General features: G+C 34.3%; 2 protein-coding genes across 5 annotated transcripts; one reads left to right on the top strand and one right to left on the bottom strand.

Moving 5' to 3' along the window:
* Positions 1 to 92: 92 nt before the first annotated feature.
* LOC145202713 (GATOR2 complex protein WDR24-like) lies at positions 93 to 9,121 on the top strand. 2 transcript variants are annotated; one of them, XM_080075750.1, is made up of 11 exons: positions 93 to 415; positions 1,816 to 2,025; positions 2,143 to 2,286; positions 4,559 to 4,696; positions 4,824 to 5,006; positions 5,068 to 5,778; positions 6,077 to 6,237; positions 6,451 to 6,541; positions 8,138 to 8,409; positions 8,470 to 8,638; positions 8,697 to 9,121. In XM_080075750.1, the coding sequence occupies exons 1-11, from the start codon at positions 239 to 241 to the stop codon at positions 8,997 to 8,999; spliced, it is 2,559 nt and encodes an 852-aa protein (XP_079931876.1). In that variant the 5' UTR covers positions 93 to 238; the 3' UTR covers positions 9,000 to 9,121. The 2 variants fall into 2 exon arrangements, with proteins under 2 accessions (XP_079931876.1, XP_079931878.1); XM_080075752.1 differs by lacking the exon at positions 93 to 415 and having other exon boundaries at positions 1,960 to 2,025; positions 2,134 to 2,286.
* Positions 9,122 to 13,164: 4,043 nt separating this feature from the next.
* LOC145202714 (uncharacterized) lies at positions 13,165 to 25,614 on the bottom strand. Of its 3 annotated transcripts, XM_080075753.1 has the most exons (16): positions 19,969 to 21,424; positions 18,509 to 18,705; positions 18,308 to 18,439; positions 17,503 to 17,652; positions 17,343 to 17,399; positions 17,068 to 17,278; positions 16,805 to 16,972; positions 16,594 to 16,649; positions 16,373 to 16,528; positions 16,203 to 16,322; positions 15,785 to 15,885; positions 15,560 to 15,721; positions 14,919 to 15,163; positions 14,357 to 14,530; positions 13,964 to 14,017; positions 13,165 to 13,799 (listed from the first exon to the last, which is right to left on the bottom strand). In XM_080075753.1, exons 1-16 carry the CDS (start codon positions 20,009 to 20,011, stop codon positions 13,723 to 13,725), a joined length of 2,103 nt encoding a protein of 700 aa, XP_079931879.1. In that variant the 5' UTR covers positions 20,012 to 21,424; the 3' UTR covers positions 13,165 to 13,722. The 3 variants fall into 3 exon arrangements, 2 of the variants coding, with proteins under 2 accessions (XP_079931879.1, XP_079931880.1); XM_080075754.1 differs by lacking the exon at positions 15,560 to 15,721; XR_013853325.1 differs by lacking the exons at positions 13,165 to 13,799; positions 13,964 to 14,017; positions 14,357 to 14,530; ... (9 more) ...; positions 17,503 to 17,652; positions 18,308 to 18,439 and adding exons at positions 22,049 to 22,240; positions 22,422 to 22,681; positions 22,747 to 22,821; positions 22,882 to 24,207; positions 25,269 to 25,614 and having other exon boundaries at positions 18,641 to 18,705; positions 19,969 to 21,466.
* Positions 25,615 to 26,409: the final 795 nt, after the last annotated feature.

The following is a 26,409-nucleotide window of genomic DNA, read 5'->3' as shown; positions in this document are numbered from 1 at the left end:
TTTTGCAGAATGGTCTTTTTAGAATAGCTATTAAAATTCGATTAATGTTGATTGGAAAATCCAAATATACATACAAGTAACCATGTAAACCTTTATAGTTATGCAATTTTTGTACAAAACAATATAGATGTGACGTGCACCAGAATACAGACAGACTCAACACTACGTGCGGTTTCATACGTATCTACAATCTATAGTTGAAGTGGAAGTGCTGTAAAGTACAAATGACAGTACGCCGATGATGCGTGGAAACAAACCAGTGATGATAAATGTGGGAAGTTCAGTAAATGCATTGTCGTTAAGTAAAGACAATAGCAAGGTGGTAATTGCTGGAAGAGCTTTACTGAAAATTTACAATGTCGATGAAACAAACGGTTTCACTGAACATCTTAATCTACATGTGGGAAGAAAGCAGGTTAGTCAATATGAGGAAAACAGATTTTTAGCAGTCTACTAATATGAATTTGTTTTTGCACATGTCTTCGTTGGTATCCAAAGCTGTTGTTTACCACCCATTTGGTCACAAATACAAACCCCAATAGCCAATGTGCTGAAATTTTAAACAGTTGCTGTCACAATGTTCCTTATTTGTTGTTTAAAAATTGAGATAAGCCCAGTGATCACTGAAGATCAACTTGTAGGTATTGCAGAACACAATTGAAAATGATTTTTTTAAACATATACTCCAGAAACAAAACTAAAGTTACATATAAATTAGGTAAAATGTTATTGTTCAACACTATCAACTGTGTGCTATTGAAAACTGTGTCAAAAGTCATTAAACGGTCACTCGCCGATTACATGATGACAGGCAACTGAAGAACAATTTGTTATCAATACATTTGCTGCAAAATATCTTCCTAATTTGTAAGTATCTGTAATACTGTATAGGTTTTCTAGGAAAGGTTTAACTGTTTCAAACCTTGCCTTGCACGGGCTCCTCTAAAATACGCAATCTACGCAATCTACTTATAAAACGTGTGCAACTTTTAGGGTCTGGGTGAAGGTTTATAATAAAATTAACAGTATAATTTAGTTTTAGATGTCCAGTTTGGGCTTAATATTCTCGTATATGTTGAGAGTGGTACTAAACACTGTATGGTACCGCATGTTAACACTTGTAGAGAAAATTAGACCTGAAAGGCGTCTAAAATTAACTTATAAAGTTATTAGTATCACAAACCCTCACCCTGACCCTAATAGCCCTAACCGTCAACATCTTAGTTAGTTTTTGTTCGTAGATTGCGTATTTTAGAGTAGCCCGCCTTGCACAGCTACTTCACGGTCAAACCTAGAGATTAAATTCTTAGATTGAGAGTATTCTTTGTTTTTTTACTACTTTTGTAAATATAAGACAATATAATGGAAGCAGGATATGGATGACATTTTGAAGTTTGGGTTGATGCTTTCTAATTGTCCTTTTAAAAAAATTTAAAAATAAAGAATTTGTAAACCTTTTTTACTATAACCAATTTGCATGAACACGTGTGTGGGGACCCATTCATTTTTGCTTGTAAAAACAATTATGTGTGTAGATCAAATGGTGTGTATAGTAAATCGATAAATAGGGTACACAATACATAAAATGGAAATATATATATATGAAAGTCACTTTTCTAGTTTCAAACACACTTGTGTTGGCACCTATACATTTGTTTGTACAGAAACAACAACGTTATTTAAATACTTGGTAAAAGTGTGTAGCACCTTGAAATTAGGTAACAAATGTACATCTGTTGCAAGTATGGTGAATATGGATATCCATTTAATTAGATGCATTGTAGAAAAGTCACCTATCTAGTTTTCATTTTTTAGGGTTTAAATATGAGTTGTTCTGATGTTGCCTGGAGCTCTGTTGATGAAACTCTAGTTGCTACTGCTGCCACAAATGGTGCTGTTGTGGCATGGGACCTAAGCGCCCCTGGTCGTGAGAAAAAACTCGCAATACTGGCTGAGCATCGTCGTACTGTTACCAAAGTGTCATTTCATAACTTTGAAGCAAATCTACTAATTAGTGGATCTCAGGTACATTCATATGGGCAAAATTCTTTGTATCTTTACAAAAGGTATGTTGCTCCATAAAAATAAACATTGTGGTCAGTGATCCTTAACGTTTTAACAAACAGACTTTAGTATTTTTAGGATGGTACAATGAAGTTGTTTGATTTAAGAAAACGTGAAAGTACTTCAACGTTTCAAAGTAAAGCTGATGGGGTCAGAAGCGTTCAATTCAACCCACATGAATATTTTCTATTTGCTGCAAGTTTTGACAATGGATATGTACAGGTAAAAAGTGCCTTTTTTCATTAACACCCATAATAGAAGTTTTTGACCTGGTATACAACTTGAAACTTGCATGTTCTTGCAACATTAAACCAACATGTTTAGATTCAAATTCAGCTAACTGCGACATTTACCCTGGTTTGGGTGTAGGTTGTTCACAAGCTTAGTAAGATTTTTAGTGACATACATAGGAATTGCTGGAATTTCTTAAAATTGGATGGAAGACTTGCTGATTGGCTTTAATGAAATAAAAGAGGGAAGTGGTATATCAAGACCTTTTTACCTCAACATGTGTCAATTTATTATGGGTCCCCTTCCATGAAGGGGGCACATATTGTTTTTGTCAGTATTTTTTTTTCTTCTGTCTAACGCTGGTTTGGTCAAGAAAGAGTGCTACAAATTTATTCAAATTGGGACAGATGTTAGTTATTAATCCTAGGGATTTCAAGGTATTCTAAAGAATTTGTTTTCCCTTAATCGGCCAAATGATTACCTTTACAGTCCATAATATACACTGTCAGTCAGATAGAGTCCCAAGGGAGTAAATCACTGGTTTACGATTTAGGCGGCAGAGCGGGAAGGCTCAGCTTGACGTCTGGACAGACGTTTTACGAGACAGTCGTTTCGGTGATTAGAAATCATCTGTTTTTGCGCAGCAATGCCATGTTGTTTTATAAGTTATCATGTTTTCATACTTGGCGAAGGTTTCACACCTAAGATCTGATTAAAACTCGATAAACGTGCTTCGGTTTCGAATATGTCAAGCAAAACTTTGTTGATCAACAATAAATGGTCTTTGAACTTTGTTGTCAGGTTGGCCGCCGCATGACCACGGGGCACTAAACAGTGTTGCCAGGTCAAATTGTGGAAAGGCGCAACTTTACCCGTCAAAAGGAGCCCAATTTTAGAAATACCTGAAATACAATTGATTTTTACTGCCTTCACCTGTTTTTATTCAGGTTTCTCCGTTTCCGATTTAATTTTTGTGCATTTCAAATGTGAAATTGAGCTGTTTCCAGTAACACTGTATTGAACACACTCTGTTTACCCACTTTTTTAAAGTTTTGTAATCTTTAAAAAAAACATGTTTCGCATTAATAACAAAGTAAAATGACCTTTGAAACAATGGTCTTTGCCAAGAGACAATTCTTATTACGTGGTAACAACGAAGGCGTTTATTAAATTTCTTTGTTTGAAAAATGAACGTTGCATTGCGTGGACTGAAAGCATTCTTTTGCTCAGCTGGATGTTAAATCTCCGACGCTCGGCAGTTTCATTAGTTCTTTTCTTGTCGAAATTGAACTTACAACGTTTTCCACGTCACAATAATAATGCAATCATTACTCGTCAAACGGTAGAAAATGTCATTTACAAACCCACCCAAAAAGGCGCAACCCGCAACTCATGAAAAAAGCCCGCAACTCGATGTCGAAAGTAGCCCAATTTGGCGACAAAAGCGCAACCTGGCAACACTGGCACTAAAGGTCAGATTTTTCGTCATACTGTAGGGTCTTTATTTTTGACAAATCAATTCAAGAATTTGACATTTGGCGCATACACCGTGGGAGGTTACTACTGGTCAATGGCACTCGCGAAACACAGTTAAGTAAAAAACAATTTGTTAGGAAAAACAATTTGATACCCTTGTAGCAAATGGCTTTTTGTTTAAAAACTGACCTTGGACGAAAATACCAAGGTCAAAGCAAGAGATTAAATTGAAAGTATTTTTTCCGTTCTTTTTTCTGTTTTTGTAATTATATAACAATATCAATGCAAAATAATATGGACAAAACATTTTTAAAGGTGGTTTAATGCTTTCTAATAATTTTCCTTTTTTTCCATCTAAAAATAATTGCAACATTTGTTTACCGTAAATCTGCACAAACACGCGTGTGGGGACCCATTCGTTTTTGTTTGCAAAAACAATCATATTTGTAAATCAAATGATGTGTATAGTAAATTGAAAAATGGGATATAGAATATATAAATTGGAAGTATATCAGAAAGCCACCTTTCTAGTTTTTACTGCAAACATAGTATGTGGCAAGGGATTTGCTAATTAATGTGCCAATTATTATATGGTATGACCAGCTTGTTGCTATGTAATAACATAGTTTTGGGTGCTGTCAGTTACATTCTACCTGCAATCTCAGTGGTAAACCCAATAACCCCAATATCACATTGAACTAGACTACTTAAATGTATATATCTAACGAAGCGAAAGTAATCTATTTTTGTTTTACATCAAGTTCCAGAAAGTATAATGTTGTTTAAGATCTGGGATTATCGACGTCCAACTGGCTGTGTCAATCAATTTATTGCACACAAAGGTTCTGTTTACACTTTAGACTGGCACCCTGATGCTGATCGAAAAATGACACTTGCGACTGGAGGGCGTGACAACATGGTTAAAGTATGCTGAAACTTTTCCGTTGTCACGGTTCTTGTAAATTAAAATTAACCTTTTTACCACATATTAAATTCCTGTGAAGAGCTGTGTTGTGTATTATATGGTTACATAACTTTATCATTTGTTGTAGGTGTGGTCTTTTGAAAACAACAAAGAAAAGGAAATAAATAATGTTCCCACTATGTCATCTGTTTCATCTGTAAAGTGGAGACCTCATCATCCTGAGCAAATTGCCACTGTCTCAATGATGCTTGATTTTAGTGTAAATGTGTGGCATTTAGGCAGAAAATATGTCCCTTTCGCCCATTTTGAGGCAAGGTTATTCTCGGTATTTTTTTACAGAACAAAAGTTTAACATTTTTTTTCATTTTTAGGTACACAAGGACAGTCCTTCAGGAATTGCATGGAAGCAAACAGATCCCAATTATATTTTCTCCTGTTCAAAAGATGGCAACTTAATGATGCATGCAATGCGCGATGCTTCATGTCCTGCTGACCAATCAGTGAGCAGTGGTTTAGCATTTAGTTCATGTGGTTTCATCGCACATTCTAGTCAAACTTCTAACACCATGGTGAGGGCACAAAGTCCTTTAGGTTCATCATCAAAATTACCTGCCATATTTGGGTGGAAGGCAGGAATGAAAGATATGGTGGAAATTGAAAATTTGCCAGATACTCCACTTGCCACTGCACCCAGAACAAGCCATTTTTTGAATGCCAAATCAAAGTTTCGAATATTTACAAGTGTTCATTATGAAACAAAACCTTGTGTAGACTTTGATGATTATCCTGATTCCACAAGTCACATTTTTGAACACATGACAATGAAAAACTTTATATTTGCCGCAAGAAAATACATTTTAGATGGTGCAAGTGCGAATTTGACCTTTTCTGAGTTGTGTCACTATAATTCTGAGGTGGCATTGGATGCTGGTTTATGTAATGTTGCAAGGACATGGAAGTTGCTTGGTGTATTCTTTCACAAGGATATTTTGCTAAACAAATCATCAACTAAAGTGGAAAGTGGCGAAAAACTAAAAAAACTAGAAAGTGAGAACAAGCGTCATTCCTTAACTGTTAAAAAGGTGAGATAGCTTGTCATTCTATTACAAAGTATCAGGCAATCTTTTACCAAAGAAACATTTAAAGCATGCTATGTACAAGCATACAAAGATAGGTGGTTTGCATGGAACTTGACTATTTGTAAAATTTGGTTCTGAATATACAGACTGGGTTTCACTGAACAACCCAGATTTTTAGAAAAAGGGACCCAATACAAAGTATAAGGACATACTTGGGAATCTTTTTTTTCACGAATTAAGCCATAGTGTACCATTTACCCTAGTTTCCTAGGTTTCAGAATATTGTGATAAATTTTTTCAGGATGAAATTCATGGATCACAAATTATCAGCAACACCATGAATGACATTGACTCCGAACACCATTCTGATGATGGGCGACTTCAAATTGAAGATTATTTAACAGATATTGCACGTGGTCGTCAATCTGAACCTGATCTTTACATGACTGATGATGACCCTGGGTAAGGCACAAATTAATTGTACTATCTTGTTGGCAACTAAAAAAACTACACTTACAATGAATGCATAAATATGTAATTACGCTGTTTAAAATCGTCGCGTCGAAAGTTTTTGAAAATTGTTGTTTTGGTGGTTGGTTATCAAATATTACCAACAAATATAAGCCTTGCTGGAAAGTAGACAAATAATTATCTTTCATTTATGGACTTGTTTAGGTTTGGATATGGTGGAATAACTTCAGAGGCTGAATTTTTGTCGGAACATGAATATAGCTATGTTCCATCTGAAGCTTTTCAACAAAGAGAGGTATGAAAAAATATTGACATTTATGTGACAACATTTGTTTTAAAAAAACGTTATTATTTTAAATGTATTTTTTGTTCTATCCCCCAAAAATAATTATGGGTCCCCTTCCCTGAAGGGGACACATATTGATTTTACTCAAAATGTTTGTTTGTTTTTTTCTTCCTTTTTTCTTCTACCCAAAGTTTGTCCAACTCGTTTTTCCATTAAATGTTTGATGGATTTGGCTGAAATTTACACAGATGGTAGATATAGTTATGTAGATGTGCATCCCACTTTGTTTTTGTTGATAACCCCAGTGTTTACCCCGCTAGCCCCCTAAAATGGGTTATTTTCTTCCCAAAGTTTGTCCGACTCGTTTTTCCATCAAATGTTAGATGGATTTGGATGAAATTTACACAGATGGTAGATATAGTTATGTAGATGTGCATCCCACTTTGTTTTTGTTGATAACCCCAGTATTTACCCTGCTAGCCCCCTAAAATGGGTTATTTTCTTCCCAAAGTTTGTCCGACTCGTTTTTCCATCAAATGTTTGATAGATTTGGATGAAATTTACACAGATGGTAGATTTTGTTATGTAGATGTGCATCCCACTTTGTTTTTGTTAATAACCCTAGTATTTACCCCGCTACCCCCTAAAATGGATGAGTTTGTAAACAGTGTCAGAATTGGCTGAAATTTGGATAGCTTCTAGAGTATGCCATTTATAGATGTAGATTGGTGTGTTCAACCCTGTAGCCCCAACATTTACCTCACAAGCCCCCAAAGTGTAAAACGTATTTGTATGTTACTGGGCACCACAAACGAAAGATTTCTGTTGCTCAATAGTGTTACAAGGGCAAGGAGTTGTATGTTACTCGTTTGTGACTTTGTGGATTGCTTGGTGAACATTTTTGTGCCATGGCAGTTAGGGGGTTGTTAACAGCCCTATGACATAAGAAACATTAACGGTTGTTGCTCAAAACACCGTTAGTGGTCGAAATTTTAAACATTGGCGGATTGGGCTGAAATTGTGCGATACTATTGATTGAGTCATTGAGGTTTAATATTTTTTTAGTTTGTGTGTCGGACCCCATTAGTTACCCTACTAGCCCCCTAAAATGGGTCAGTTTTGTAAACAGTGTCGGGATTGGATAAAATTTGGGTAGTATGTGGACTATGCTATTTATAGGTTTCAATTGATGTGTTTTACCTTGTAGCCCCAACATTTACTTAACTAGGCCTAAAAAATAAATGAACTTTTAAAAAACGTCGTAATTATATGAAATTTGCAAAGTTTATTAAACATACTAAGTCCTCAAATGTTATGTTTTGCCCTGTAGCACCACAACTTAACCAACTTATTCCTAAAGTGGGTGACCCTTTTCAAAATGTTCGAATTGAATGAAAATTGGACAGCTTGTAGAATTTGCTATTTATTTTTTGTTTTACCCCATTATGCCACTTCCTAAAATATATCAATGTTTTAAAATAGGTTATAGTGTATATGCAAGGGCATTATGTGCTAAGCCACCCTTCTAGTTGGACTATCACGTTTGTTTGAATGTTTAGTGCTTACCCAGATGTTTTCTCACACTTTGAATATTTTTCAATAAAGGACATTGAATTGGACGCAATTGCTAAATTTGGTCACATTGAGCCACCATCAGGAATAAATGTTGACACAGAGTCAGAGAAACGAATCCTAACTGCACATGGTGGCAGGTGGCATGAGAAAGTTGTTCCAAAGACAATGGAGTTGTCATCATCACCATCACCCCCAGCTAATGAAGATGACAACATATCCGAAGGAGTGATCAATGTCAGACCAACATTATGGCCTGCCCCCTTGGATGAAATCAAGGAGGACATTGCTTGCCAACAATTAGAGTAAGGTTTTTTAGTTTTCTTGGTGTAACTTCATATTTTGACAAAATGAAATTTGTAAAGATATTTTGCCGAAATGAATGACATTCAAACTCCAGTTGTAATGCTACTTGCCATGTCATCTTATCCAACTCCTGTTATTCTTCCAATTAAAAGCGAGACTGTCGAGCATTGGCAATCATCATATCTCGATTTGTTGGCAAAGAATCAACTTTGGGTCGAACATGCCAAGGTAAGTGGATGCTTTGGAATACAATAACTTTTAGCTAGACATCATTCCATATTTCCAGGTTGTAAAACTAAGTCGGGTCCCAGCAGTTCAAGCCTTGTCATCATCATCAACATTTACACTTGGCTGCCAAGTCTGTCAGCGACGACTACCCTCAAGCAACCCATGGTCATGTGACCGACGCATGGATGGTGAACATCAAAACAAGGCAGTGTCCTGTTTTTACTGCCAACTTCCGGTCCGTGGACGCTACACTTATTGTCAAGGATGCAGTTTTGGTGGACATTCAAGTTGTATGGCAGCTTGGATAAAACTTTGTCAGGCAAATAGAACTCCAATTGTTTGCAAATATCATTGTGTGTGAAGGAGATGAGCTAATGCTACGAAGAGCAGAAGTTGTAGCGCAATATTTTACTGTCTGATTTATTAGGGTATTGTCCAATATGTGTTCATGCAATTAAAATAAGTGACACATGATAGCAATAATGGATGTCCCACTTAACTTTGTTTCAACATTAGGTATCTCATATGCAATGTTTTGCTAACAATAGTTAAAACTGTATCGCTTGTAGTGCTTGTTAAAGAGTTAGTTAACAGCTTATACAGCCAATTCTGATTCAAGCAATAACGTAATGTAGGCCTTACACGTAAGGGCACTAACAGCAAAATTAATTGGATTTTGTCATCCGCTTTTTGTGTCAAGTTTAGATAAACACAGGTATTATATAAAAACACCCACATATATACAATATCCTTATTACTGATCTAAGTCGATACCTTTCAAAAAAAAAAAAAAACATCAAATCATAAAAAAACATCAACCTCATGCAGTTCCATCACCCAATGTGCTAGTACCACAAAAAAATTGGTACTATGGGAATATCAAAACCATCTGTGATGGAGGAATACACTGGTCACTGTTCATAATGTTTGTCATGATTATGCCGGTCTTGTCAAAAATGTAAATATTGATGCAATTGAAGTAAGTGGTTCATGATAAAACAAGGAATATTTTTTTCTGCATGGCTTTTGCAAGAAAATAACATTTACCAACATGTTTTACCTGAACAAATAATCTTACTAAAACTAGAAGGATGGGTTAGCACATATTACCATTGCACATACACTATGTCCTATTTCAACACTTTCTTATATTGGGTCCCATTTCATCCAACGTTTTTTTATAACCTTTGTTTGTTACTCGGTGTGTCAGTGTAAATAATGCATTTCAACATAACCATGAGAAAACACAACAATCACCACCTCACATGGTATATTCTATATGTTCAAATTTCATCTAATGCAGAGATTGTTTCAAAAATTCACCCAATTTAGGGGGCTAGTGGTGTAAATGTTGAAGCCTCAGAAACACAGTAATCAATGGCTCAAATAGCATATTCCATAAACTGTCCAATTTCCATCCAATTCAACCCTCGCACATAAAATTAATCCATTTAGGGGGCCAGTGAGTTAACTAGTGGGGTTCTACACCTAAACAAAGAAAAAACTAAACCACAAATACCCAAAGTACAGTCCTGCAAAATTTTGTCTCAATTCACTAGTGCTAAAAAGTTTAACCACCAGAGGTGTTTTAAACAGTAACCGGTTATGACGTCATTAGGCTGTTAAAACCCCTGAAATGCTCTTTGCAAAAATAACTACCATTTAAGGCAAGTAGATTAAAATTTTTTTTGCATGTTTCTGAATAGCAATAAAACTTGAGCATTTAACTAGTGAAATGTAAAATATGCAACAAACTAGAAGGGTGGCTTAGCACATTTTGCCATTGCATATATATATATACACTATAACCAGTTTTTAAATGTTAATATATTTTAAAACGCAGAAAATCCAGTGTCGCCATGCAAAGTTGAAAACAATACATTTTAAGAGATAGCCATAATAAAGTTTGATGTTGTAAGGTAAAACACAGTGATCAGTACTGGGCATAAATATTCAAGCTATAAAAGTACAAACTGTACAAATCGGATTCATTTTAGACATTGTTTAAAGTTTGTTCTACTTTAAAGGAAAGAAGAGATAATTAGTGGCAAAATAGAGAAAAACACAACAGTATACACCTACAAACTGTCCAAATTTAATTTTGAAAATTGTTGTAAAAATTCACCAATACTAGGAAGCTAGTGGGGTAAATGTTGGCGTTATAGGGTGAAAAACAACATCTACATATAGCAAATTCTACAATCTATCCAAATTTCGTTCAATTTAAACAATAGAAGGGTGGCTTAGCACATATTGCCCTTGCGTATGCACCATAACCTATTTTAAAACATTAATATATTTCTTACACTTAAGATTAGCCACTGTCTTTTATAACCTTAGTTGTTTCTGCAAGCAGAAACCCATGGGTCCTCACACATGCAAAGTTAAAAACAATGCATTTCATGAAATAACTATGAGAAGTTTGTTGTTGTAAAGGAAAACACAGTGATTGGTACTGAGCCTAAAAATATGCTATATGGCAGTGGTCTTCAACCTTTTTTATGGGCGACCCCAATTTAAGGGAAAATGAAATCAGATTTTACATGCGACCCCATTTTTTTCAACACTGAGAAAAATGTTTTTAGTAATGCTGTACCGAAAGAACAATTACACAAACTGTACATAATTACAAACAAATATGGCGATACAAAAGTATTACGAAAAAAGTTTTTAAGGCGTTTCATTTAAGACATAAACCCAATTTTAACACAAACTTGTCAGATTGTTCAACATTTAATTTGCACTGTTAATGAGATGGTTGCGCCTGTATACTGTCCACAAGTTTTTGAAGCCACGGCTTGACTTTGCACAAGCTTAACCACATGTCATGCTCCACTTCCAATCAATTACGATGTCTCGTTTTTAATACACTCATTGCACTAAATCCTGCTTCACACAGCCACGTGGTTGAAAACGGGATTAGAAAAATTTGGCATAGTTGGGTACGTTGCATAAATAACTATTCACTCGTTCTGGTGTCACCTTAAATAATACAAACTTATAGTGTTGAGTCATAATACACGTTGTCGAAACCCATTGTTACGCGATAAAGGCATTTTCTGTTTTTCCACTACCATGATTTAATTGCAACAGGAGGTAGCAAGCTGAACTACAAAACAAGAGCAAAAGTTGCGATCTAAAAGAACATAATATTAGTTTCATTTTCTGTAATCAATTTTAAAATGCACTAAATTAAATTCGGCGACATTTCGCGACCCCAGAAAAAGTTTAGGCGACCCCACTTGGGGTCGCGACCCATAGGTTGACGACCACTGCTATATGGAGTACAAACTATTCAAATTTCATTCTATTTATACATTTTTGAGTGTTTTCTCTATCTGAGAAAAAAACAAACACAACAATCAGCTCCTATTAATGGTGAATTGCATGTGATTGTAGGGGGCTAGTGGGGTAAATGATAGTGCTGCAGGGTTAAACACAACCATTGACAACTATAATTAGCACATTCTATAAACTGTCGAAATTTCATCAAAATCGGATATTGGTTAAAAAAATCACCATTTTAGGGAGCTAGAGGGGTAAATATTGTAGCTACAGGGTTAAACACAATAACTGACACCTATAAATGACAAATTCTACAAGCTGTCAAAATTTCATTTAATTCTGACACTGTTTAAAAAAACACCCATTTTAGGGGGTTCGTGGGGCAACTAATGGGGTTCTACACCCGAAAGTATAAAATATGAAACCCCAATGGCCCAATCAACAGTCATGTAAGATTTTATCCAAATTGGCCAATGTTTAAAATTCTGAGCATTTGAGGGGTAATTAGCAACATTCGTTAATGCTTCTGACGTCATAGGGCTGTTAACACCACTCTGTTGGCGTTTACTAAATAATGCACAAACACAAGTACTAAATGTTTTGTTGCCTTTATTGTACTATTACACCACAGAAATCGTTCATTTGTGGTATGCAGCAACATACAAAAACGTTTTTGCATTTTGGGTGCTAGCAGGGTAAATACTGGGGCAGAGTTGCAAGTCGGGCCGGGCTTTTCGGGCCGGGTTCGGGTTCGGGCCGGGTTCGGGCCAGGTTCGGGCTTAGGTATTTGTGAGAAAACGGGCTTAAAACGGGCCTGACTTTACGTTCCGTGTCCGCCATTTTTTTAAATAAAATCACTCAGCTAAGTAACAAGTCTCTGGATTTGACCTAATGCCCACCCTACTCTAAAAAATATTGTTTACGCCATTGTCTACTATTGTTCATTGTGTTTGTTGTCTTTCTCTTTTTTCTTTCTCATCCTTTGTTGCGAGGCTTTCGTGGATAGGCCTGTTGATCAAAATTTCGGGCCTAAACGGGCTTCTCAAAAACGTTTCGGGTTCGGGCCGGGCTTCGGGCTTATACTTTCGGGTTCGGGCCGGGTTCGGGCTCAGATTTTGGGCCCGCTTGCAACTCTGTACTGGGGTATCAACTCAAACAGATGGCACATCTGCATAACTATATATACCATCTGGGAAAGTTTCATCCAAATCCACCAAAGATTACATACCAAAAGTGCATGGACAAACTTCTGCGGAAAAAAGAAAAAATAACTGAGTGAAATAACCCTTTAGGGAAGGGGCCCATAATTATGTAGAAAAATCACCCATTTTATGGGGGTAGTGGGGTAAATATTGGGGCTACAGAGTTAAACACAACAAGCTAACTATAATTGGCATATTGTACAAGCTAACCAAATTGCATGCATTCAAAGACTGTTTAAAAAACTAACCAATTTAAGGGGACTAGCTGGGTAAATGTTAGGGTTATCAAGACAAATGAAGCAGATGACACACCTACATAACTATATATACCATCTATGTAAGTTTCATCCAAATCCATCACACATTCCATGGCAAAACAAGTTGGACAAACTTTGGAAAGAAAAAAAGAGAAAAAATACACAATAAAATAGAGTACAATCAATATGTGTCTGCTTTCCTAAAGGGTACTAATATTTTAACAACACATACTGTACAAACAAATAGTAACAAAATACAAAACACAACATTTGACCAGTAATTACATCATTTCAAAAATCACAGTAAGTTGAACGATATCAAGTTCTATATAATTATTTGTTACTCTTGAAATTGCTTACAGCTTATATTATAAGTCAGGATGTCAGATTTGGCTTCTGTTTGCTGAGAAGGCAAATCTGTCAACATAATAATAGTTATATATGCATGGTAACAAACATTTACTCCAGTACGAGTAACATTTTAAATAGTAAAGTGGTAGCTTCATACATTATTATCCTTAGCCATGTACAAAGTGATTCTACTATGTTTTGGAAACTAGCTTCAGGCAGCAACAACTTACCTTGCTCAATATGAAATCCCTCTGCAAGAACTTTTAACGCAGATAAGCTTGTGGCTGCAAACAAGTCCCATAATTTTATGCATAGTAAAAAATGGAAATATAAAGACTTGTTTTAGTTATTGCCCTTCGTTATTTCGATAAATTTTCAGTCTAAAAATAAGTTTTCAGCAGACGCAATGAACACATACAAAGTTATTACAAAATTAATAACGAACTAATTAAGTTAAAAAAAAACTAGGATCACTTAAATTCGAACCAAAGTTAATAATGTAACATCTAAAACAATCACGTTTGCAACAACTTGTGGTTAAATCCAATAATAACTTCTATTGACTTAAATAGTGTAATATTTTCAGCTTGTGTTAATAGTTTGTTTTCCAATAGCAGTCTCACCTGGCAATTTTCTCCATGCTTTTAACATTTGGCATCTTTTCTTTTTCACATCATTCCCATGTTTAGCTTTTGCTTCCCGAATGTGAATTTCAGAAACATGCAACTTAAGACGAACAAACCGCTCCCAGAGTTCATTTGGAATTTGTAAGCACACTTGGTAAAAGTCATCAAGTGCTAACCAAATTCAAGACTAATTGTTATTTTGATTTTAAAGTACATCCCCATTCAATAAGGATGAAAACACACTTATGGTTTGTCAAAACAGTGGTCTTCAACCTTTTTTTAAAGCCACCCCAATTTAAAAGAAAATTATATCGTACTATGTATTGTTTTAAAAACAAAGGTTTTTATGATACCAGTGTTCCCACTTTAGATCGGGGTTGTAGTGCTGGGTAAAGAGTATTTTGTCACAGCTTTCACAAATTAGGCAATAACATATATTTCAGGCTTATGTTTAGTTTACCCTTTTTCTAGTTTGTAAAATAAAGTTTACATAAACACACATTTTATATCAATACATGCACATAAACGCAATGTTCTTAATTATGTATTAAGTTGATACCTTGCAATGTTTCAAAGTCCACAAAAAAGTTGTTGTTTTTTATAATTTCATCATTCGAAAGAACTTTAAAGTCAACCTCATGCAGTTCCACATCACCCAATATGCTAGTACTGTTTTCCTTTTCTTTCACAACAAAATAGGAAGTAACTATGGGCAGATCAAAAGCATCCAAGATGTTGCGTGTTGGAGGAATGAACTGGACACTGTTGCTTGACATTTCTACATCGACTGATGAGTGGTTGTAACTGAAATAGTTGTTTGAAACAACATATGTCTTTAAACACGGGATAATTGAGTAAATTAGTGGAACCCTTGTTTAAAAAAATTGTCATTAAAAAAAGGAGAATGGAGGTAACTGATGAACCAGCATTGCAGAGTTGGAGTTGTAAAATGGGTTTTAGATTGAGTTATAGTTGGAATCTTTAATATGATTTCAACTCCAAAAGTCAGGTCATGTTACCATTCTGATTTTAGTTTAGTTGTGTTTGGGCTATTTTTTTAGTTTTTTATTTTATTTTGTTAATAGTTTGATTTTTACCCTGTTGGTTTGACTTTTACACTGGAATGGTCACATTCTAAGAATTTCTTGAAGTTGCAATGATTCTGAGAGTTAGAGTCAGCCCTTATACCTATTTAAAAACCTTAATTTCAGTGAATCCATATGCATATGTTTATCACTCTGGTCAAATCTGTTGTCTTCAATAGTACATTGCCAGACATTGTTATGCTTTTTTACAAAACTGATCCTCTTCATTTTTGATATTTTCAGCCATAACTTGATGTTTTCCATAATGCATCTTAAACTAATGAATACATTGAATTCAGAAACTGAAAATCGTGCAAAACTATAGTGCTAATTTACTTACAATGAAAAATGTGTGCTTTCAAAAACAAATTCATTTTTCTCATTTCCTAAATCACAAGGTTTCCACTTAACCCAATTTAAACCATCAACACTAGTTTCAATCTAAAATGTACAAGCATAATAAAATTAAATATATATGGCTTGGTACACATGTACAGCAAAAGAGAAAACAATTCTTTAGTTCAAAGTAATAGAGTGAAAGAATTGAGTCATTGGGTTTTGATTCAAATAAAGGAGAAAACATTTATTTGCATTCTGCATTTTGAGGTTTAATGCAGATGACTGATATTCACACACAGAGAGAGATTAGCTAAAAGGTGTCAGTTTGGGGAAAATGTTTCTGGATTTTATTACTTGCCATTAAGTAAAATGTATGTTATGTCTGATCAAGTGTTTAACTTTTAGCAAAACATTCTTACCCAAACTTGCACAGGTTTATTTGCATCTGATGTATGGCAGCATGTGGGCAAGGTGACCTTCACTGGCTTATGGAAATTTAATCCATGTGGTTCACATTTCAACAAAGGAGTAATGTTCCTCTAAAAACAACTTCTTTATTTGTGTAATCAAGGTTAAATAGGAAACTCACATTATTTCCATGTTTTCCATAGTAGGAAGTTAATGTTATTCTTGTCTCCTTTAATAAAGCATTTTTGGGAAACTCAACAGTACAACCTCCAACTTTTAATGTGGCACCTGCAGGTCCAACAATTGAAGACATTTCATTGATAAACTCATACCTTCCCTAAAATGCACAATGTTTTCACAGGGCAATTATTCCAATTTGATCCTAACATTTCCAATACTTACTGTCACAGCTTCAAAATATGGAAGGTACGGTACAATAGTGGTGGACTCCTGACATCCTGTTGACAAAAATGTCTGATCGAAATATTGTGGTTACTATCAGTGTATTTTCAAAGAAAAGAATTATAAAAAGAAATTGAAAACATAGTTGTAAAACATCTTACCAATGGAGGTACTTTTCAGTTTGTAGTTGCAAGAAGCAAAACATTTTTACCTTTTTTTAGTGCAGATAACTCACTGATCTGCACATCAAAGTTATTAATGCAGTCAACAATATCACTACCAGTATATGGCAGGCCTAGTTTTGTTTTCATGAACAAGCGCTTTTGAAATAAAAATTCTGCCATTTCCGAAAATGCTTCAAGAAAAGCCCTTGAAAAATCTGAAAATAATATGTATGACATAGTATTAACTTTGATGTCTAGTTTATAACTTTGTAAAAAATATTATTTTGGATGTTTCTGGATAGCTATATACCTTGAAGAAACTGTTTGTGTTTTTTTCCCAGTTTTGTTTGAAGCTTGTCAATGCCCCTTGGAAGGGTAAAACAGCAACAGGTATGATAAAACTGTAAAATACTTGAATCATGTTTGTGAGATTTAATATTGGAAGACCGAATGTAATGTCTTCCCCCTTCCAAACCATAAAGCTGATTATCTGCCAAATCATATGGCACTAGAAGAAGTGCCTGCGTAAAATACGTAACAAACATACATAAAAAAACATAAACCATGTATTGAGCAGAATATTACCTCAAACAGGGTGCCTTTGACTTCTTGAGTTTGGCTTTTAGTGTAATATGTCACTTTCTGCAACACAATGAGACAGTTGCTGTTAGTTTCAGATGAAATTCAAAAACATAATACTATATTTTTGCAGTCCATAAAGATTTTGGCACCATGATAAACTTACCTTAAAATATTCAATCTCTGAATCTGAATTCTCTAAATGCAACAATATATGAACGGAACTAATGAGAGAACAAAACTCAAACAAGGTAACAGATGACTGCAGAACATTGTGCTCCACTTCACTATTTGTTATCAGGAGAAAAATATAAACCTAAAACAATTTAAAGGGTTTCTTTTACGGTTTTCGCCACATTCCCATAAAAACTACATTATTGCACATTTTAATTGGTGCATCTAAAATACACATCATCACTTGGTGCACTTAACATTACTTTTATATCGCTAGGTGCACCCTTATATCAAACTGCCCGACAGAAAAACAATCTAAGTAAAGAGACCCATAAATTCAACATAAAAATATTTTGATTTAAACACGACAGGTTAAAGAATATTTCATTTAATTTTGCACCATGTGCAGTAATCTCAGATATATTTTGTTTGCCAAGTACCAAGATTAATTTTAAACTTTCAATAAAACTAGAAAGGTGGCTTTCTTATTTTTGATTTATATGTTCCAGTGTTGCACCAAACCCGCATCATCAGGTTTAAGCCAAAACCGCATATTCTGCCATATGGTGAAATAATTTTTGCTGAATCAGGCCAAACCTAAAATCTCTGTTTCTGATGGATTTTCGATTGTGAACCATTTCAATCACACTATGGGAGTATAGTCTCTAGCAAGAGCATAAATGTATTTTTACATGAATTCGAGCTAGAAAGATAATCACTGGGTTGAGCAACTAAAAGTAAAGTTTTCCTGTCACGAAACTTCAGTTATGAAACGTTAAGTTGTACAAACAAAACACCTCTCCATATTGATAATGTTGAATTTTAAAAGGTTCACTCCAAATAGCAAGGCCACATGTTCCATCATACATGCAAGCATTAATTTTGTCAGAAACCATCTGTATTTCCACCTTCTCATCCAGCATCCAAGCCTAAGTAATGTAGAAAACAGTTATACCAAAAATATATTTTAATATTATCCAGAGACAGTTACAACTTACATTTTCTTCATCAACATAGCTGGAGAGATGTCTAAAGAGTACCTCAAAATACATTTCCTTCTTGTATTTTGATAAACCGGATACAGTACAAAGAGACACATTTTTGTCAAGAAGATCGAATGACTCAAGACATTTGTTCAAGGTTGCTTGGCAATAACTTATGGGATCTGTTTTATTTGAAGTCTTCACAAGAGGAACTGAAACATAGTAAGTTTGCTAACATGAAAAACTTTACTAACAATATGTGTATTTAGTCCTTTTTTTAAAGCAGTTTTAGGTTCTTTTGCTTGAGATTTGAAAAATGGTATGGCTTGCACACAATTTATTCACAAACATGCAGTAACCTGTACAGGGTGCAATACCTGCATGATTATTTCCATGCTACATAATGTACCTTTAAACTTATTACAAACCACCTCAAAATTTTTGCAGCATCAGAAATTTTCTCCACTTTAAAGTAATGTTTAACCTAAGTTAACCAACCCTCTGCATTAATTATACAAATGTAATTTTGCTGACCCAAATGCTCAGCCCTGGTTTGGAGAAAAACTTCTGTCTTGGACATTCTTTTGGAATTGCTAACCTTGATGGTTTTAGAAATATGCTGTCCTAGTCAAAAATAATAGGCCAATCTCTTGTTCTACTCTTTACAACAGGGCACACAGTGATATAACATGTAGTCAGGTACCACCACAATAGGCATAAGAATGAAAACCACTGCTTTAGAGGTTGCATTAATTTAAGTTCATGAAAAACATGCGGTCATTCGTCATTAAGACTTTGAGATATAAACATATTGTAACTACAAAAATTGATGAAAAACTGTAAAATAGCTCATGCAACTAAAAAACTAAAATCAACACCCAGTAAACTACGCTGCCAAAAGTTTGCTGTGGAAACCACTACAGGTGAGTGTTACTATCGACAAAGAGAACAGGGCAACAGACGCTTTTTGTCTGATAAAAAACCATGTCCAGAGCAAAAACAAAGGAAAGTTGAGAGCAGTGGTCAAGTGATATAGCGAATAAACCTAATGATTTGGGACAAATAGGAGGTGAAGGATTTACCCTTGAACGAAGCTTTTTTAACATACAGTTTAATTTTTAACGTTAAGTACAAACATTGTTTAAGGGTTGTATTACCGATTTTTAGGAAACACAAAAACTAGTTTACAGAAATCAAAAAAAAAATAAGGGTAAAAGAGTGAATACAACCAAACATTACAAAATGATTCAATATAATTTGTAACAACATACCAACAATACATGAAACTGCTCGGTAATGTGCAGGTATAGCTGTTTAAAATGTTGCGGCTTATATATTTTTGAATTTGTCCATTGCACAAACACAGCAATAATGCCAAGAAACAAATTAAACAGCTGATTTTTAAAAGTTGCCCTTGGAAGTATAAACATTGTTTTCAAAAGTGTCCTTCATATAAAAATGAAAGCAAAAACTACCAAATTCTCCAGGAAACAAGGTCTTTTTAGGCTTCATTTTCATGCTTCTGCTGGTTCATCACAACAAACGTCACAAAACAGTCATAAATGCACAGTTTGCTTTGCTCAGGTAATGAAAAAGGGAACTAACCTGCAGTTTTATTTTCGTAACTGGGGGTTTCCCACAAATTGAAATGTTTGTGTGATTACATTTTGTGAAAATCTCACAACCACATTCTATTGTGCCATCCTTATTTTCGGGTTTGCGAATATTGAAAATTAGCTTATTTAAAAAATTTGAACCAGTGACCCCAATTTAGGGCGAAGTTGGCACTTTCAATAATTGCCTTTCTCAAAACCCAGAGCGATACCTATAGGCTCCTCTAAAATATGCCATTAGCTACTATTCTACTTTCGCAACTCACGCCATTTATTGTAATAATTGTGAAATTCTTTGACATTGGACAGTGTTGGAGGTGATACTAAACCCAGTATGTTAACGCATGTGAGTTTATCTACCCAAAATCGGGTATTTGAGAATGAATTATAATGTAATTATATAAACTCTTATTCCCACCTCCTGCCGTTAACATTTATGTTGCATTGGCGTATATAGGTTTATGCAGTGTTTGCGACTTTCGTGGCAATGAAACGCAATGAAAGTCCAGCATCTTATTTGCTATTGTTAGTAGGTAGGCCTATTGCTGTCAATACTAATACAAATCCTTTAATCTTCTAGTCTTTGCAAGTAAATATATTTATAGCCTACACATCAATAGTTTGGTTTGTCATGTACACATTGTTTCTAGAGAAAAACAAGCATACTATTGAAAATGTTGACGGTTCGGGATATTAGGGTTGGGGTGTGTAATTGGAATACATCATAATTCAATTGCAGATACCCCATCTTGCTATTCCAGTAGGCCAAGCAAATTCACAAATATTGTAAAATTTACAGTAGAAAAAGAAACTCTTGGAAACCAATCCAAAACAGTGAAAAAAAGTGAAAAGTAGAAGTAATTAGCAAAATCACAGCATGGTCAAAGCAAATAACATATTTACAAACACAAAACATCAAAAGCAGACTTTTTTAGAATATTGCTGTGATATTTAGACCATTAAAAGTATATATTTAGAGTAAGATATTCACATGAGTTAAATGCGTAGTACTTTTATTGAACACATGTTGAAATAATTATATTCCAAAGCTATTTGGCATCTACAAGTTACTGACAAGTTTAACAAACATGTCATAAAACACTACACATCAACCACTATAAAAAGACACAATTGTTTACAAAAAAATAATTGGTACTGTAGTTAATTAATTCTATATATACATATAGAACATAACTATTGAAGCATCAATAAAAACACTTAATACTCAAGCAATCTTGTACAGTGTCAAGTTTGGTAAAATTTAAAACTTGGCATGCAAGTTAGTGCTGTGTGTAGGAAAACATGAAGGCACAAGGCAGTGTTAAAATTCTGCTCCAGTCCATTTCTCCATTTTCAGGTTCTGGCAAAACAATTTATTACATTTTTATATTGGTTAGTGCATTATGCAAACATTAAGTATAGGAGCGACTTTCCCTAAAATTACACACATATACCAAAGCATATTTGGGGAATTGTGATATATTGCTTACTGATTATATTACATTGAGTTTCATATTTTCTAACTGCTTTCTTCATTAATCAACCATATCATAAATATTACAAACAGTATTATGAGGTGATAATATTCTAAAACAAAAAAACAAACATGTGACAATTGTCTGTTAGTAATTACTGTTCCAATAAGACAAGCTACTACTGTGTTGTTGTTTTTTGAAAAAACTAGAGAAATGACTTGAATAATATCCAACTTAATTACATCACGAACATGAAAACTGCTGCAAGCACATTATCAAATAATTTCAACATATTTTGTCAAAACAGAATTTTGTCTTTAGGTATTAGATGGAATCAAAAATAAAGTTTTTGTCAGGTGTGAAATTTTTGTGAGTCTGTTTTTTCAACGGGTAAGCATGTGAAATGGAAACACAGGGGACAATGCTATACTGCCTGTGTTTACCAAACTGATGTTTCCTAAATTTACCTTGTTGTATTTGTCCCTTGCGTTGGACAAAGCAATTTGTTGCAAGCTATTTGGTTGGCACATGCGCCCAGACTCAGGATTTGTGAAGGCTCCTCGCAGTAGCAATTTATCTTTAATGCATGGAAGTAATTTTACAAGTACAGGGATGTGTTCATCAGTAAGTTTGTTGAAAGACAAATCCAGGACTCGGATCTGTAATATAATACTACATATAAATGTAAAAAACTTAGAGTTTTTTTCATTGAGCATTGATAACAACATACTGCAAAAATTATGAAGTCCATATGTAGTAAGGTTAAAGTATCCGAAAAACAGATAAATGAAGATGTTTTGCTTTTCGATATCTTCATGTACACAAAACATGGAATAATACCTGTTGCTTCATTTTTGTTGTCGAAACACACAGGCTCTCCAACGAGGATGGAGTTGGATAGGTGTTTCGTAAACCCAAATATTGTAGCTCATTTTTTGTTAATTTTAGGATCCTTGAAAGTGCATAAAAAGCACTGGCTCCCATCTTTTGATCATGAAAATCAGCATGTTTGGGAAATGACTCTGAATACACTTTCACCCATTTAGCCTCACACTCCAACAAGACGACAAAAATATCCAGCAACTGTGTAAAATCCTTTTCTGAAATGTAAAAGTTGTGGTATTTAAGGAACTGTACTGGTAAACATAACATTGTTAAGACAAACCTCTAACACACTTATCAAAGCTTCGCTTTATCTCCAGGTCCAGTTTCTTCCGTTTACGTTCAAAGTCAGAAATGTCTGTACATAACATACCAAATAATCATACTAATTCATAAAATACTAAATTGTTTTACTTACTTGAACTGATGAACTTGCCAGATCCAAGGAGAAGGCCACAGACAAATCTTTTAACCATTGCCCAGTTGGATTCGGTAACTAGATTCTCGACCACATCATTAAACATTTCTATTGACATATGGTAGCAACAGTAGTATGCAGCAAAAAACTCCTGCCAAGTTTGATGAACAAAAAACAAGATTTCATTTCCTTCAAATAGGGTCTCCTCTGCACCTCCCAAGATAGTAATAATAAGATCTTGAACAAGGTTTTTTTCTAGCTTAATTTCGATTATGTCTTCTCCAGTAATGACCACTGACTCATCTTTGGTTTTGTTGTATGCCAATAAGCTTATTTGATGTAATAATTCCTTATTCACACGATGCCCAGTGTGATGTGAGCGGCTAAATTGCTGTACTAACTTCATAAACATGTCAGTCATTGTGCGCACTGCCTGGAACTTCATTATACGATCCCCGAAGGCAGCTTTTACCATAAATTTTAGCATTAAAACATTATGACAGAGACTGAGAAGCTGTGGGGAGTGTGTTTCAAGATCCTTCCAAACTTCAGTCTGTCTGGAAGGGCTGGCAGGAGAGAAAGAGTGAAACAAAATCTTCATATCTTCAGGGTGCAAGTCTTGAATAAAAATCACTAGTTTAGGTCTGAGATCATAAGGAAGACAATTAATGGCAAATGGTCGTGATGTTATTATTACTGTAGCAGATTTGAGAAAATCACCACAGCACAAACTAGCCACCAAATGCGATACAGACATGGGAGTTTCACAGTTATACATTGGAGGAGTTTTAATCTTTTGAGGAGCCTGATCATACCCATCTAAGATAATCACACATCTTTTCTCATTTGACAATACCCACTTGAAGGCTTCTGTTAGTTTTTCACGTGACCAATCTACAAGTTGATTGTCAATAAGAAACTGTTTCAACGTAATCTTATCTGGGTAATCTAATTTTCTAAATTGGAAATAAAAGCAAATTAGTCCAGGGGACATTGCAAGGCGCATAGAGCATGTAGTCTTTCCAGATCCAGGGGGACCAATAAGAGCTATAAACCGATGCTCCTTTGCTTCAGTAAGAAGATTACTAAATTTAATTTCAGGGTTTGAAATTTTATTTTCATGATTTTGCTGGCTGGATGGTTGGTATGTTTGTGATACAAAATTTTTGACATCAGCTCCTTCATAGTAGTTTGAAATGGTGTACAGCTTTGGACAAACATATGTTTCTCCACTTCCGTCAGGAACCCTATTGATCCCAAGATCTTGTTTGTTCAACTTTTGTAGCAAGTATTTTCTCATTTCTAAACTAATGTCTTCACCAGAACCTTTGAAAAAAAATGCAACAGTTTACTCTGATGATAAATCTAAAAAGACAGCAATTTGAACATATTTATTCCATAATATGTATCTATAAATTATAGTTTAAATTTTTATAATATAACAAATAGTTATTTGCCAATATTCATTTGCAATCAAAAACTAGAAAAGTGGCTTTCTGATATACTTCCATTTTATATGTTCTATACGACATTTACCAACTTACTACACTATACACAATTTATCTATATATATGATTGTTTTTGCAAGCAAAAACGAATGGGTCCCCACACACGCATTTATGAGGATTTACGGTAAACCTATGTTTCGGTTATTTTTAGATTTTGTAGATAAAAGCATTAACTTAACTTTAAAAGTTTTTGTCCATATTCTTATTGCATCATTATTGTCATATAATTACAAAAAAACAGTGAAAAAAAACAGGAAAAATACTTTCAATTTAATCTCTTGCTTTGACCTTGATATTGTCGTTCAAGTTCAGTTTTTAAACACAAATTTTCCTAGAAAGCCTTAACTGTTATATTAGACACTATATAAAAAAGTCATTTGCTACAAAGGTATACATAACAACTTGTTTTTCACTTAACTTTGTTTCGCAAAAACGACCGTTTAATGACCTTTTTACACTGTTTTTAACAGCATGCAGTCCTCAGTGTTCAACAATACTGTTTAGCCTAATTTATACATGACTTAAGTACTGATTCTTGAATTGATTTGTCAAAAATAAAGAAGATATGTTATGATGAAAAATTCGTAACTGTGTTGTAATGCCTACAAGTTGACCTTTAGTGACCCGTGGCTATGTGACGGCTAAGCTGACAACGAGAATTTAAAGACCATTTATCGCGGCGTACGAAAAAGTTAAGTTTATTTTTTTATATTATGTTGATCAACGACGTTTTGCCCGACATAAACGAAACCGAAGTACGTTTATTGAGATTAAATTATGTCTTATGTGTAAAACCTTCACCAAAACTGAAAATGCGCGTAATAACTCAATAAAACAACACAGCATTGCTACACAAAAAAACAGCTGATTTCTAATCACCCAAACGACTGTCTCGTAAAACACGTCTGTCCGGACGTCAAGCTGAGCTCTCCCGCCGTAATCGTAAACCAGTGAATTCCTCCCTTGGGACTTATATCTGACTGATAGCGTAAACATATTATGGGTTGTAAAGGTAACTGGCAAAATTTTAAATACTAAACGAATAGCCTGCTTAAACAATTGTTGAAATGTTTAAATATTTCTGCACCATAGGGCTTGTATTCCTGGCCTAAAACTAAAACCGATTATTTCGGGGTTTAAAGGGTGAAAAATCGGTGAATCCGAAAAAAAGATACAAAATTCTTTAAAAAACCTTACATTGCACCAAATAACAAGGCATGAAACTCCAAGATGCTGTACTTTAGTCAGTGCAGCCGTTTTAAAAATTCAGGGAAGGGGACCCATAATTACATTTAAAGAAACATTTAAGGTTAAACAGTTTGCTCAATGCTTTCTAGAGTACTTGATTCGGCTGCACATAAAGCATTAAGAGTTACATTCACAACATCCCCATTGCATATTCACAACAGTATTACGTAGTTTAAATCTTTGTTTAATTTCTCAAGCATTTTTATATAAATTTTTATATATTTTATATTTATATATATATAAAACAAACATTTAAAAAAAACTCAGAACAGATTGAATAATTAAAAACGAGATTTTTAGCATAAATGCAATTGCTGCAATATAGATTTTGGAGTATCAGATATTTAGTTTTTTAAATAATTTGCTGTCTAAACAATTTTATATCTGTTATACTTTCAACATCCAAAGTGTCAAAATTAACAAAAAAACAAAAATGTTTTGTTTTATAATTTGAATAAACGCCCAATGATTTATTTTGTTGGATACCCTTTAACTTTTGCATAGTAGCACTATTTTGTTAAAAGCACCAAACAATAGCAGTACAACTATATTTAAAAAAGCAACTTGTTAAAGCAGTTGGTAAGACCATTTCATGACCTTTACTTTAAGTAATAATAAGTATATCTATCTTAAATTATATTTAAATCAGTATGAAAATACAAAAAGTAAATATAGCCACAGATTTGATTCAAATCACAAATATTAATATAACAACAAAACAGCTATGCTTCTTACTTTCGTTACTGTCCATTTTTATTGCATTAAAATCACT

This window comes from Phallusia mammillata, chromosome 7 (assembly GCF_965637545.1).
Source record: "Phallusia mammillata chromosome 7, kaPhaMamm4.hap1.1, whole genome shotgun sequence".
Lineage (NCBI taxonomy): Eukaryota > Metazoa > Chordata > Ascidiacea > Phlebobranchia > Ascidiidae > Phallusia > Phallusia mammillata.
Note: the sequence above shows the minus strand (reverse complement) of the source record. Positions and strands in the feature narration are given on the sequence as shown.

What these genes read in the sequence shown, in the direction of transcription:
- LOC145202713 (XM_080075750.1), top strand. Translation starts at nt 239, where the DNA reads ATGATGCGTGGAAACAAACCAGTGATGATAAATGTGGGAAGTTCAGTA. An exon ending in ATTCCTTAACTGTTAAAAAG is followed by an intron (nt 5,779 to 6,076) that starts GTGAGATAGCTT and finishes AAATTTTTTCAG; the next exon opens with GATGAAATTCATGGATCACA. An exon ending in ATTGCTTGCCAACAATTAGA is followed by an intron (nt 8,410 to 8,469) that starts GTAAGGTTTTTT and finishes AAATTTGTAAAG; the next exon opens with ATATTTTGCCGAAATGAATG.
- LOC145202714 (XM_080075753.1), bottom strand. Translation starts at nt 20,011, where the DNA reads ATGAAAATGAAGCCTAAAAAGACCTTGTTTCCTGGAGAATTTG. An exon ending in GCTATGTTGATGAAGAAAAT is followed by an intron (nt 18,440 to 18,508) that starts GTAAGTTGTAAC and finishes TACATTACTTAG; the next exon opens with GCTTGGATGCTGGATGAGAA. An exon ending in GGGATTTCATATTGAGCAAG is followed by an intron (nt 13,800 to 13,963) that starts GTAAGTTGTTGC and finishes TTATGTTGACAG; the next exon opens with ATTTGCCTTCTCAGCAAACA.